The sequence below is a fragment of the Pteropus vampyrus genome, unplaced genomic scaffold (assembly GCF_000151845.1).
Source record: "Pteropus vampyrus isolate Shadow unplaced genomic scaffold, Pvam_2.0 Scaffold96, whole genome shotgun sequence".
In the NCBI taxonomy this organism is placed as follows: Eukaryota; Metazoa; Chordata; class Mammalia; order Chiroptera; family Pteropodidae; genus Pteropus; species Pteropus vampyrus.
In genome coordinates this window covers 2,101,563-2,114,204 of record NW_011888877.1, presented here as the reverse complement: position 1 = coordinate 2,114,204, position 12,642 = coordinate 2,101,563, and the positions used below count along the sequence as shown (strand labels likewise).

General features: G+C 35.2%; 1 protein-coding gene across 1 annotated transcript in view; it reads right to left on the bottom strand.

Annotated features, from left to right (window-relative positions):
• The window catches only part of MALRD1 (MAM and LDL receptor class A domain containing 1), a 520,465-nt gene that overhangs the window by 243,092 nt on the left and 264,731 nt on the right, over nucleotides 1-12,642 (bottom strand). Inside the window, 3 exon segments of the mRNA XM_023533144.1 lie at nucleotides 10,137-10,238; nucleotides 10,241-10,293; nucleotides 12,330-12,527. Of these exon segments, the coding sequence (XP_023388912.1) occupies nucleotides 10,137-10,238; nucleotides 10,241-10,293; nucleotides 12,330-12,527 (353 nt within the window).

Genomic DNA, 12,642 nt, shown 5'->3' with positions numbered 1-12,642 from the left:
TCTTGATACAAATAGTCTGATCCATAAAGTAAATCCGCAAATAGATCATCTAATTTGTAATTTGGCCAAATCCAATATTTTCCCATTCTTGAGAGGGTAATATCAACCACAACATGACATAGAGTTTTAAATTAGGACCACGAAAGCAGTGGCTTTAAAGAGAATGAAAAATCTGTCTAGACTGGATAGGTAATTCCATACTCAGCACTCACTCAGAAATTTCCCCAGAATCTTCCACATCGTAAGTTACTTTTTTTTATGTATTTACATGTTATTTCCTCTGTTTATATTTAAGCTTTAGATATTGAGAATCTGTCTTATTTTTTCTATCTAGTATTTCATGTGCCTATAATGAGCCATTCATTATGGAGGACACAAAAATAAATTGTACCTGTAGCTTGCCTTAAAGATAATGCTAGAAAGTGACAAATGCCAGAAGAATGTAGAAAAAGACATGGATTTCAATAAACCTAATTTAAAAGAATAATTAATAAAAAAATAAAAAAGCAGGTAAAAAAAAGTCACGGCTACTGAGAAGGCATGGTAGATAAAAGCATGGAAATAAGTGTGTGTGGACAACATGCGGTTCTATTAGTTTGATGAGAAACAGTGTAAGGGAAACTCTAAATTTAGCAGTGGTGTTAGGTTGGAAAGCTTGTCCTTGGAAAAATGAAGAGTGATGTTTCCCAAAAGAGAAAAGAGTTCAGAATACCACAGATGGGACTTGCAGAGAGACCAGTAGGAGGGTAACCTGCATTTTTAATGGAGCCAAAAAGTGGTTCTAGGGGAGTAAAATCTTAGATATCCCAATGGTCTGTGGCCTTCCAAAGATCAATGTTACCCAGAAAAATCTTATTCTTCTATATTTAACTAATTTTTTTTTTTAATCACATGAGCAGCATTGACATGGAGTTCTTTAAAATTACATAAAATAGATGCAAGATGAGTGCTACAAAATGTTGAAAATAGATGACTCTGGAGAACCTTCTCTTGATTGATTATTCAATCTTAAGTCACAAGATGTGGCCATTGTGTGCCTATGGGTTGCCACAGACTGTCTTGCCAATGCTGTTTATGTTTGATCCTAAGTGATTTTGTGTATAACTTGGGCAATGAAATCTAAATAAAAAACACATTTTTTAAATTTAATTCTACATGTCAATTGGTAAAAACAAAACAATGTCAACAATGTCTAAATGACTATCTAGCAGCTAAGTTGAAATTTCTTTTCTCATATCAAGCAGCAGGTTAAAAGTTAAGTTCATTAAAAATAACCCTTAAGAATTTAATTTTTCATTTGTTTTTTTTGCTGTACAAAAAGTGGTTTTGAATTGTTTTTAAATTTGAATACACTGCTATTGTTAGTGTTTATATAAACCACTAACTTCCATTTATAAATTAATACATTACAGTTACTTAATGTAAATACATTACAAGTTACTCAGTAATGTGGTTCAAAAGTTAAGTCAGAACTAACGATAAGTTATAAGACAAAACACCTAAAAATTACAAAAACAATAAAAGTAAGCAAGATATGTTAAATAACAAAAGACCTTCACAGTATCAGATATCCAAATGTATGATATAAACTATAAAGAGTTAAATGTTTATTATTTTAATTAAGATTATATCTTTAATTACTATCTAATAACTGGTAAATTCGGAGTCCTCTGAATACATCTTATACCTCTCTACCTTTTTGTGTTCTCTCATTGCCCTCCCTTCTTTCCTCTATTTATCCAAATTCTTCTTAACTTTCAAGATCCGTTTTCCTCTAAGCACTTTCAGTCCATAAACATTTTAATAGCCTTTGAACTCCTAGTGGTTTGTTCTCTATAGTTGACATTTCATTATGTACTGCCTGTACTTTCACTCATTCGATTAAAATACCTACTATATGCTAGGCACTATGCTATATTCTAGAAATAGGACAGTAAACAAGGCAGATACAGCCTCTGCATCATGAAAGCTCCCTAGTCATTGGAGAATAGAACTTTATATAGAGAGTCAGCATGCAGTGTTGTAGAACCATGATACAAAGACTCAGTGATATGGGAACACGATACCGCTCAATTAGACCTATCCTGTGAAGCTCAGAGAGGTTCCTGTTCCAGAAATGCAGCACAGGAAGTCATACGTCACTCTTGCAGAAAGAGGATAATTTCAGAAAGAAGACAATAAAATATTGAAGAAGACATGGTGTCTAATGGGAAACACCTGACAGTTTCTCATAGAAAGACTGAGTGCCATATTGCTGCTTTCTGCAAGCAATTAAGTCCTCCTCCACTCTAAACTCTCAAGCTCCATGACAGCAAGGAGCATAGTATTTAGTACAAGCTCACTGAAGATTTGTTTGATGTATGATGTGATCGAGGTGTAGAAAGAGTTGGGATTGAGCTGGCAACTCAGTATTTGCGAAGGAAAGCTGTAGTTCTAAAATAAAGGGACTGTTAGTTAGCAACAGTCTAAGTTAGTGCATAGTATAACCTAAGCTGCCAACCTTCCTTTCTTTATGTCTCTCACACAGTGCTATCCACAGAGGTGGAATCACCATGGAATCTGCCACAGGACTTTGTTGCCACGATTCGTAGATTACTAAAAAAACATTCCTGACTTCTTTAGAAATGTGGAGAGATGCACTAATCGGGAAAATGTAAATTTTAAGCCTATTTCTTCATTGTTAATAAATAGATTTTAAATATTTGTTTTAACTAAAATTCACCACCAAAGATTACAAATAGGAATGTGTTACATATTTATCTCTTACAGAGATAAGATTGCTAACATCGTTAGGATTTTAATTATTTATTTTGATTATACATATGAGGGTGAATCATAGGGGTTTTCTCCACTTCGCCCCTGTGATCTATAATTAGTAAAAACAGATCACCAACCTTGTAGCAGCCTCTGAGTCAGGGATGTGATTCAGTTAGAACAATCGTAAGCAATTCTAGCCTATTTTGGTAAGCATGTTTTGCAATCTCCATAAAAAATTAACAGAGTAGGCGTTCATAATTAACTGATGAAAATTTAGGAGTTCCAGAATTAGTTACTATCATGTGTTGAAGACTATTATGACTTTTTAGTCAAGGTCCTAAAAAAATGAAATGAAAAGAAAAAAAGAATGCTTTGCCACGATAGCTTTGTTTGAAACCATTAAAATGCAAATATTGTCAGAAATAAGCAAAAGTTGAAGTGAAATTAACTGGCACTCAGGATTCCTGTATAGGTCAGCTCTGTACGCAACAACTGCGTCTATGAATTTTCTCTGAGCAAATGAACAGTAACCATTTGAAGCTACCGGCCAATTATATCTCAGCTACGTAAGTTACCACATTGTTTTTTCTTTTCTTCCAGCTCTCAAATCTTATGTTAAATAAAAAGTCAATAGCTGTGACTGCTTATGACATTTGAAAAGGCAATCCTGAATCTGAGTGACAGGTTTCTCTATATATCGATCCACTAGCAGTCAGTTTGGAAGTAGCTGCCTCTACTTGGCTGCTAGTCTGCCACCTGGCCACTGAAAAGGCTCTTTGCTGTGGCAGCATGCAAGCCTGTTTACAAGCCTGCTCTGAACTTGCTTCAGATAGAATATTATCTTCTGTGCCTTTATGTTTCAATAGCTGGAAACTGAAGCTGCTATTTCTCGCAAAAATTTCCTATTCAGATTAAGGCACACTGATTTTTCTAAAAAAATAAATGTAAACACTGAACACATAAGATAGATACTCATAAAATTAAAAATTCTCAAGGTCTCTTATACATAAAATATTGGTTTTCAAGAGGGCTGGAACATGAATGGGGGGAACACATCTTTATTTTTACTAACTCCAACTAAAATTCGGTATTTTCTTCACTCGTGAATATGGGCAACCAATCATAGGTATTAGTAGTACCTGTTACTTACAAATAACAATAGCAAATATTTTAATAACACATTACAGTGCTGTGACTATCTCAAAGATATCATTTATGCTTATTGGTCCTTTGGAATGATAGTAGTTTATTTCAATTCTCTATTTGACTTTGTCATTTAACATACATTTATTAAGTCCCAATTTTAGATTTAAAAAAATATTTTAATAATTAGTATTATTTCATTTGTCTTGTAACTCTATTTTGTTTTTTTTTTACATTTAAAATAGTATTCTGAGAAGTAATTCAGAAGTTTATCGGACTACCAAGGAGGTCTGTGACATTCGCAAACACTGACACACACATAATTAAGACCCCCTGATCTCAGAGAATTCTACTCTTAATTTAGAATGTCTCAGTTTTCAAAGAGGGAAAAACTGTTGTTAACCAAGTCTGATCTCTCGAGAAGAAGATTCTGAATGAACAGATTTTTGCAATAGTTTTAAAGATTTCATGTTTGAATAAAAATTATTATTAATTAGGAGACTTCATCTAGCTAGTTTTGTTTCATAAAAATCAAATTACATTTCTAATTAATTATTTTAGCAACTTAAAATTCAGCTATTAAATATGATTTTGAAATTCCTGAATTATTTTAGGCATGAGGGAGTGATTTCCATAACTACAGTTACTGTTACTAAGATATTAACAAGCTAAGTTAGAAAAATAACATACAAAACAGCAGAAATTGCTGAACATAATCACACTCCCTTTCTAATATGAGTGTAACAGGTCTGTGGATTTATTAATATGTAGAGATGAAAATCTGTAATTTGTATGATTTCAGAGCCATTAGAAAACTTTGATACACAGTAATACCTCTGCCCCCTGAATATGAGAATAGTTTAAATTCTAATAACAGAAATTGAATGTAGCAGTTAAGACTGTGGATTCTGGTTAGAAATGGCTTTTAATCCTGATTATACCACTTATTATTTATGTGATTTAGGTCTCAATTTCTTGGTCTGTAAAAATAGGACAAAGTATCTACCCCACAAATTTATTTTGAAGACTAAATGAGTTGGTGTATGTAAAAGCACATTGTCTGGAAAAAAAAAAAAAAAAAAAGAATCAGCCAATAACTAGAAGCTACGCAAATAGCAGCAGTAGTGGAGAAGTGAAGTAGCAGCAAAAATCGCGAGACTAATGTTCTCTAGAGCTGACCATATGCATCTCTTGTAAAGTAAAAACTTCTGAGAGCAACTAAATGAAGGCGTTAGCATCCTAACGGAAATATTTTCTCTGTTACAGAAAGGACTCCAGTGACACTGGCTGCATAGGAGGTCTAGTGGGTAGCAGGGGAGGCAGGTACCTGAAAGGGGTAATAGACATGGGAAAATAAGTAAGAGGTTAAAAAAAAAACAAACTCACTTAAAAATCTCAAAAATATGCCTGGAACAAACATTGCCATGTTCTCCAGGATGACAAAAGGGAACATTTAGAATATACAAATCAGGGCATTGTGATCTTGTGGCAACTAATTTAATAAAACTCTGGATGTGTCTATATCTTGCATGACTACAGCTTGAAATGCAAAGATCAACTTTTCTCCCTTGATTTGGTCAAGGTCAATAATACAATACAGCCCAAACTATGCAGATTAAATTGTTAAGGGACTGAAACAATTCTTAGAAAACAAATAAGTTCTGGTAGTAAAAGTTTAGTGTAATTGATTTACAGTCCAAAGTCCATATGACAGTTTTTGAAAAATCAATTTTCTATATCCAGATTCTTTGTATCCTCTCTATCCATATTCTTTACATCCTTTTCTCTGAAATAATAAAGTGCAGCAATGTGACTAAAATAACATCAGCTATTCTATAAGCTGAAGAGATCAAAATATGTCTAAATCCAAAAATCCTACTCTAATAGTGAGGCACGTATCGTGGTGGCAAATACAGTAGTTGTAAATCTCAGATTAGGACACTGGTAAACATGTGTGAAGGACTGGGTAGTGGCGAGTTGGGATGATGGAGAATGCTCATTTTTGCCAGTTGACAACTGAGGCTCATTGTTCTCGAGATAGGGAAAAAAAAAGATGACCCAGAATAGCTACAGTCTGCTAAGTAGGCAAAGGAATCTGGCCTTTCATTTCTTGATTTGACATTTTCCACTATCTATTGAACAAAATCTGTTATTTCCATATTCAATATGATCTTTACATAGAATTTCCAGGAAGTCAAGTATAAGAGCTCTAAATTAGAAGTCAGATGAATTGGATTTATATCCTTTTTTTTTTTTTTCTTAGAATACCATGTGAGCTGGGGCAAGAAATATAACCTCATAATCTTAGTTCCTTCAGCCATAAAATGAATAGCTTAGATTAAGTGTATTTCAAGGATCCCACAAGCTCTAAAATTCTCTGAATCACTAAGCAAGATAAAGCAATGAACTAATTTAATTATAGTCTTTCTGCGTAACTAGCCTGCTATAATCAGGAAGGCTCTCCTGAAATACATTATATTTCTTCACTTCTGGCTTGAATATATTATGTTTTCCATCATGATGGTATAATACATAGTCCTGAATGCTTTCCGTCAATAGATTCAAATTCCCTACAGCATACAGTCATCTTGATTAAAATATCAACAGTTTATTACAGATGGAGTGGTTTCAAAACACGATAATGCTCTTTGGGTAGCAGGTGTGCCTGCATTTTATTCAAATCGCTAGCTGGAAACATGCAGAGGGCTTTTGTTTCTGTATGAGGCTAGATAGACTTACTTATGACAAAAAAATTGTCAGATGCAGGTAAATTTAAAAATTGTCCTCAAATTCTTTTTAATGTATTAAAATCTACTTATTGCTCATCCATAATTAACTCCATCAGAAAACAAGTGACTGAAAAATAAGTAAAATTAAGTTATATTTGTAAAAACAAGTTAGTTTTTTTGTTGTAGAACACTTACTCTACACTTGAACACTTGCTTCACTTTTTAAATCTTAGATGGTCTGAAAAGCAATACATTTAAATTTAATAAGAAATTTAATACTGAATGTAAATGAGTTAAAAGGTAGATAAAAATGATAAATGTTATAAAGAATAAGTACACTACTATAAAAATGATTATCAATATCTAATCTTCCTCCATATAGAAAGACAGAAACCAAACGAATTGTGTAACATTCTAATCCTAATTTTTATAATTTCTGAGTTCAGGTCCTAGCTCATCCACTTACTCATAACCTTTGACTTACTGTATTGTGAGTGACTTATCCATAAAACGAAGGCAGTGGAAAAGCAGAGATCACAACCAGTTCCTATGGGCAAATTCCACTAACAAAGTAGCTCGGTTCAATCAATGAGAGACAGGTAATCGTCCTTCTACCTGACAAACTCTTCGATCATGTAATAAAACTAGTTATTTTTTACAGTTGTTATTTCTCTTGAAAACGTTTAGCTACTTAATTTCATTGTGTATTTATATATATATAAATGTAGTTGTTTTAACTACATTTGTTTAGTGAAAAGTAGTTCATGTGTGACTAAAAACAAGAAATATAGATGAAAAGTATAATACATACAATAGGTAAAATAATACTGCTCTTTATTAAATGCTTCCTAAAGCAGTAGTTTTTCTTTGTTGGGGTTTGCCTAAATTCACTCCTTTATTACAGGAGTATTTTAAGAATCACACACATCCATTCTAAAAACTATTAATCATTCTGCTTTCCTAAAAAAAAAAAAAAAAAAAGATTCCATGCAATGAATATGGATCTCAGTAAAATAGAATCTCCATCTTATCATAAGAATGAAACACTATTATCAGTGAGGAACACTTGCAGATACGGGTGAGGGGTGAACACATAAGTTTTGGATGAAAACATACCTGGACTCAAACTCCCAGTCTGTCACTGAGTGGGTAGCCATAGAATGGTTAGGGTATTTCTATGAGACTCCCTTACCACTCCCCTTTAGTAAAATGGGGCTCACAGTATTTGAGTCAGACAGTTGTGCCAAGAAATACATGAAATTGTTTTTTCGTTCAATAACTGGTATACAGTTGGTGTTCAATAAATATATCTATTATTATATCTATAAGTGCATCTATTAGTATATATTATTGTGTTTGTGATCATTAGTACTTTTTAAAACTATACTGTCATTGAATTATTATTCAATGGTTATGTGTCCTTTTCGTGCGACTGCATGTTATATTTCAAATTTAGATTACAGATTCTCCAGCTTAAATCTTAATGTTGTTCATGTACTACATTATGGCCATTCCTTTGTCCCAAAGGTTGCCCTGAGCTCTGCAGTGGGCTCCGGGTGCACACAATTCCTTTCCTGAAATCCCTTCTCTGAAAAGCTGGGAGACGGTATAGAGGTTAAAACCTCAAGACCTTACTCTCAAGACTTTATCATTTATCTGTTGAACTAGAATAAATAGAAATGAACAGCCACTGAGCAGAAAGAGCTTCTGGAGCTGTGAGGGATACTGAGTAAGAATAACCATGGAGGAAAAAAGTGGTCACAGAAAGTTTTGTGAAAGGCTGAATCTACCAGCTTGTGCTGGACTTGGTATGAAGGTAAAAAAGGGAAACACAGAAGGAGGCTTTAGGCAGGGGAGATGAGCAGGGGCGACGCATGCATAAATTGGGACCATTTTAAAAAATGAGGAGTAAAGAAAGACAAAATTAAAGGCAGAATCCCTGCCCCTATCATGCTTGCCATCTGGCTGGGAGGCTTTCAAACTAATGAGCAGGGTAAAATCCAGCGCGGTTCCACACAGAGTGAAGCCTAAGAAGTACTTTGTAATGATGATCAAAAATATGCATCGTATTAACTAGCAAAATAAAATGATTGTCCTAAAATTCATGAAAAAAAAAAAACTAATATATGTTATGAAAGATTTCTCTCCTTAGTAATACATGTCACTGTATAAGAAGAGACATATTCTTTTTTAATTAGATATTTTTAATGTGGTAGGAAGACAGGTTTTTTTATAATGCTGTTAAATGTCCATAGGAATCAATTGGCAAAACCATAAGAGTTCAACAGGACTTGTTAGGAAGACATATCTCAAAATAATTTAATTGTACATTTTATAGTAATATAAAGTTTGTTACTATAAGAGGTGAAATGTAAATATGAGTGAAGCAAATAATAAAAGTCTGCAGAGCTGTACCAACTTCTGGACATGGTACATATCATATAATCAAGTATTGCATTCAACAGAATTCTAGTAAAACGCTCCTATGAGAACTTTAAGAATTATATTTCAGTAAGTTTCCCTATTTAAATAGAAGAATAAATCACTGTAGTATTTGCCACATGTATTTTATCAGGCTGGCTTTTCTGCATTGTTATTGAAGAGCCCTCAGTTATAAAGTTAACCCCGGTTTCAGAGAAAACATGGACTATAGCGCCATTAGCTGTTCAGACACGTGAGCCCTTTGATGTTCCTGTCAGGCCCTTTCCATCTGTGCTGGGGCGCTTCTCTCAAGTTCACATGCAGTAAAATCGCGGTGGCCTCTGCAGCATGTTTTTAAAGTCAGCTTTCCTAAAATTCTAACTAGATTCTTGAAATAAACACACGCTCACACATAAACGCACGTGCACATCACACACATTCTCATCTCCTTTTTGCTGCTATTTTCACTTGCGAAAGAGTAAAGGTATATGAACCAGGTCTCATTAATATTAATATATACTTTGTTATTTTGCTCCTTGAACACTGTCACTTTATTATTCTAAATTAAAGCCCTGACAGAAACATCCAATTAATCCTCAGTAAGAAAATGCATTACTGTGTCACAGTTCATAAGCAGTTCAGTGTAATCACACCTTGATTGTTTTCCTGAGCGGTTCAGTACTTTGCCCGGTGTGCTTAGAACCAGAATGTCTATTATCAGTTACCTTAACGGTCACTCACATATGAGTTAAAATAGTCATTCTTCTTCCACATGTACAAATAATCCACTTACTGAGAAGGACAGGGAAGGAAATCAGAAAGATTAGACTTTCTAAAGTGTCTTAGACTGATCGATATCATAAAAGGAGTCTCTGGGATTCAGTCATAATCAGAGGAGATGACACTGATCTCAGAGCTGGTTCCCAGGCCCAGTGAACCGAACTCCACAGAGATTTTGAACCACAAGTAGCAACTAAAGGGAGCTTCCTCTGACCTGGTGAACAGAGTTGTAATAAACTCCTTTGGCCCTGTACTACCTGTAGGAAACTTTACTAAACTCAGAGGTATCACAGGCGAACCTCCTACCTTAATGAGAATCTGAATAAATCCCGTGGCTTTGACAGATGTGAAATACCAGAAGCTCACGGCCCGTGCGGTGCTCAATTCTTGCCACACAGCACTCATGAGGCGTGTGCCTCACCTCAAAGGCCCCCTGGAGTAGCCTCCAGGTACAAGAGGTGCCCTAGGAACAAGCACGGGATCAGACAGAACAGAAACAACAAGGAGGGGATCTTAGAGTTTTTATTAATTAAAATATAGTTGATATACGGATGGCCAAAAGGCACTTGAAAAGATGTTCAACATCACTAATATCGGGGAAATGCAAATCAAAACCCTAATGAGAGATCACATCACACCTGTCAGAAGAGCTTTTGTGAAAAAACAAAACAAAACAAAACAAAACGAATAACAATGTTGGTGAGGATATGGAGAAAAGGGAACCCTGTGGTATTGTAAACTGGCGCGGCCACTATAGAAAACAGTATGGAGGTTCTTCGAAAAGTAAGAATAGAACTACCATACAACCCAGCAATTCCTCATCTGGGCATTTATCCGAAAAAATGAAAGCAGTAATTTGAAAAGATAATATGCAGCCTTGTGCTCACTGCAGCATTATTTACAATAGCCAAGATATGGAAGCGACCTAGGTATTAATCGATGGATGAATGGTTAGAGTTTTTAATAACGTTTCCTATGCTCTGAGCTGCCAAAGCCGTTTCCATTTGAAATAGAAAGGAAATCGAACAGCCTTGCCTCCAGCTCACTGACAGAACAATTTCCAACTGTGTTCTTTGAGCAAAGTACTTCACAGTATGCAGATTAACTGATCTGGCAGGATGTTTACGCCATTGAATCAACAAGATAGTTATAAAATTATTTAATGGACACCTGGAACTACCCAGTTATTGTAGAACAATGCCAAGATTACCTTTGAAATATGAGTAAATAAAGGAACTTTAGAAAATTCAGTCATCTGGTGTGCGTATAAATAAAATACTGAGAATTTTAATATGCAGTATGACAAGAAAGATATTGTTTTATATTTGTGCATCCAAATATCCAAAATATTTTATAAATGTAGGGCTGGGTGTTTGGGTGGAACTTAGACCTCCCTTTCTCTGGCTTGGCAGAGCTGGTTTAGAGAGCTTTGTTTTCTCATAGGCCTATGGAATTTCAATGTTTAGAAATCTTTTTCCTACTCTGTAGCTTCTAGGGATCCAGGGCTCCTTCTTTGTTCTGCTAATGCCCTTTGTCTCTTCACCAGTAAGTCTGAGAACTGACCTCAGCTCTTCATGGCAAAAATGAGCCATGGCCAACACTTTAACATATATGATCTTACAATGACATCTGCACGGCACTTCTACAGCTTTCTAAGCATGCTCCTTGTATACACATCACCTCATTTGATCTCTACAAGCCCCGTTTGGCACACAGGGAAAAATTTATTATCTCTGTTTGACAGATGAGGGTTTTGAGAATCTGAATAGATCAAGTGAGTGGCAGAATTCAAGGTTACTGATTATAACTGTGTGTCATTTAGGAAAGGCACCTGATGGCAGCATACATTATCTATCTATCTATCATCTATCTATCTATCTATCTATCTATCTATCTATCTATCTATCTATCTATCATATATCTATCTATCTATCATTATCAAAATATTAGGTCTTGATTACTCAGTGTTGTAAGTTGAATTCTGTCCCCTAAAAGATGTTAAAGTCCTAAGCTCCAGTCCCTATAACTGTGACCTTATTTAAAAATAGAATGTTTCTCAATAGGCCATTACGGTGGACCCTAATTCAATATGGTTGTTTCCTAATATAAAAAGGAAATTTGGGCACACAGACAGACATGCCTGGACGGCGTACAATGTGAAGACACAAGGAGAATACCATCTGCAAGGCAAGGTATGTCCGAGGCTACCTGAAGCCAGGAGAGGGGTATGGAACAGAAGGTTCTCCCTCACAGGCCTCAAAAGGAACTAATTTCACTGTCACCTCCCAAACTGTTAGACAAAAAATGTCTCTTGTTTATGCTATCCAGTCTGTGGCGCTTTGTCATGGCAGTGCTAGGAGACAAATGTGCTCATTAAATGTTTGACTTACTTGCTGTGGCACCACGGTGACTCTCCAGAGCTCTCCAGCTGCTGTTGGGGAAGACAACATGATGCTCACTGTAAATGATTAGAGCGACTGTAACAAGCTAATAACTTACCATTTTCATTTGTGAGTGTGTGGTCTTTGGGAGGTCTTAGGCTTTGATGAGAACTCACCCCCAAAACCCAATCAAAGTTTTCAGCCAGGGAGTTTTGCCAGCCACACAACCCTTTTTCAAAAGCACAGGAATTACAGCTTTGCTCTGTTTTATAACATTTGCCCTTCTGACATTCCTGATAGCCATCTGGGGAGTAATCTAAAAAACAGATAACAAAATAAAGGATGAGGACACAGTTCAAACACATTAGTGAAATTAAAAGGTAGCAAGAGTGGATTCACTTCAATATGTAAAGAAATGTGTTCTTGAAAGT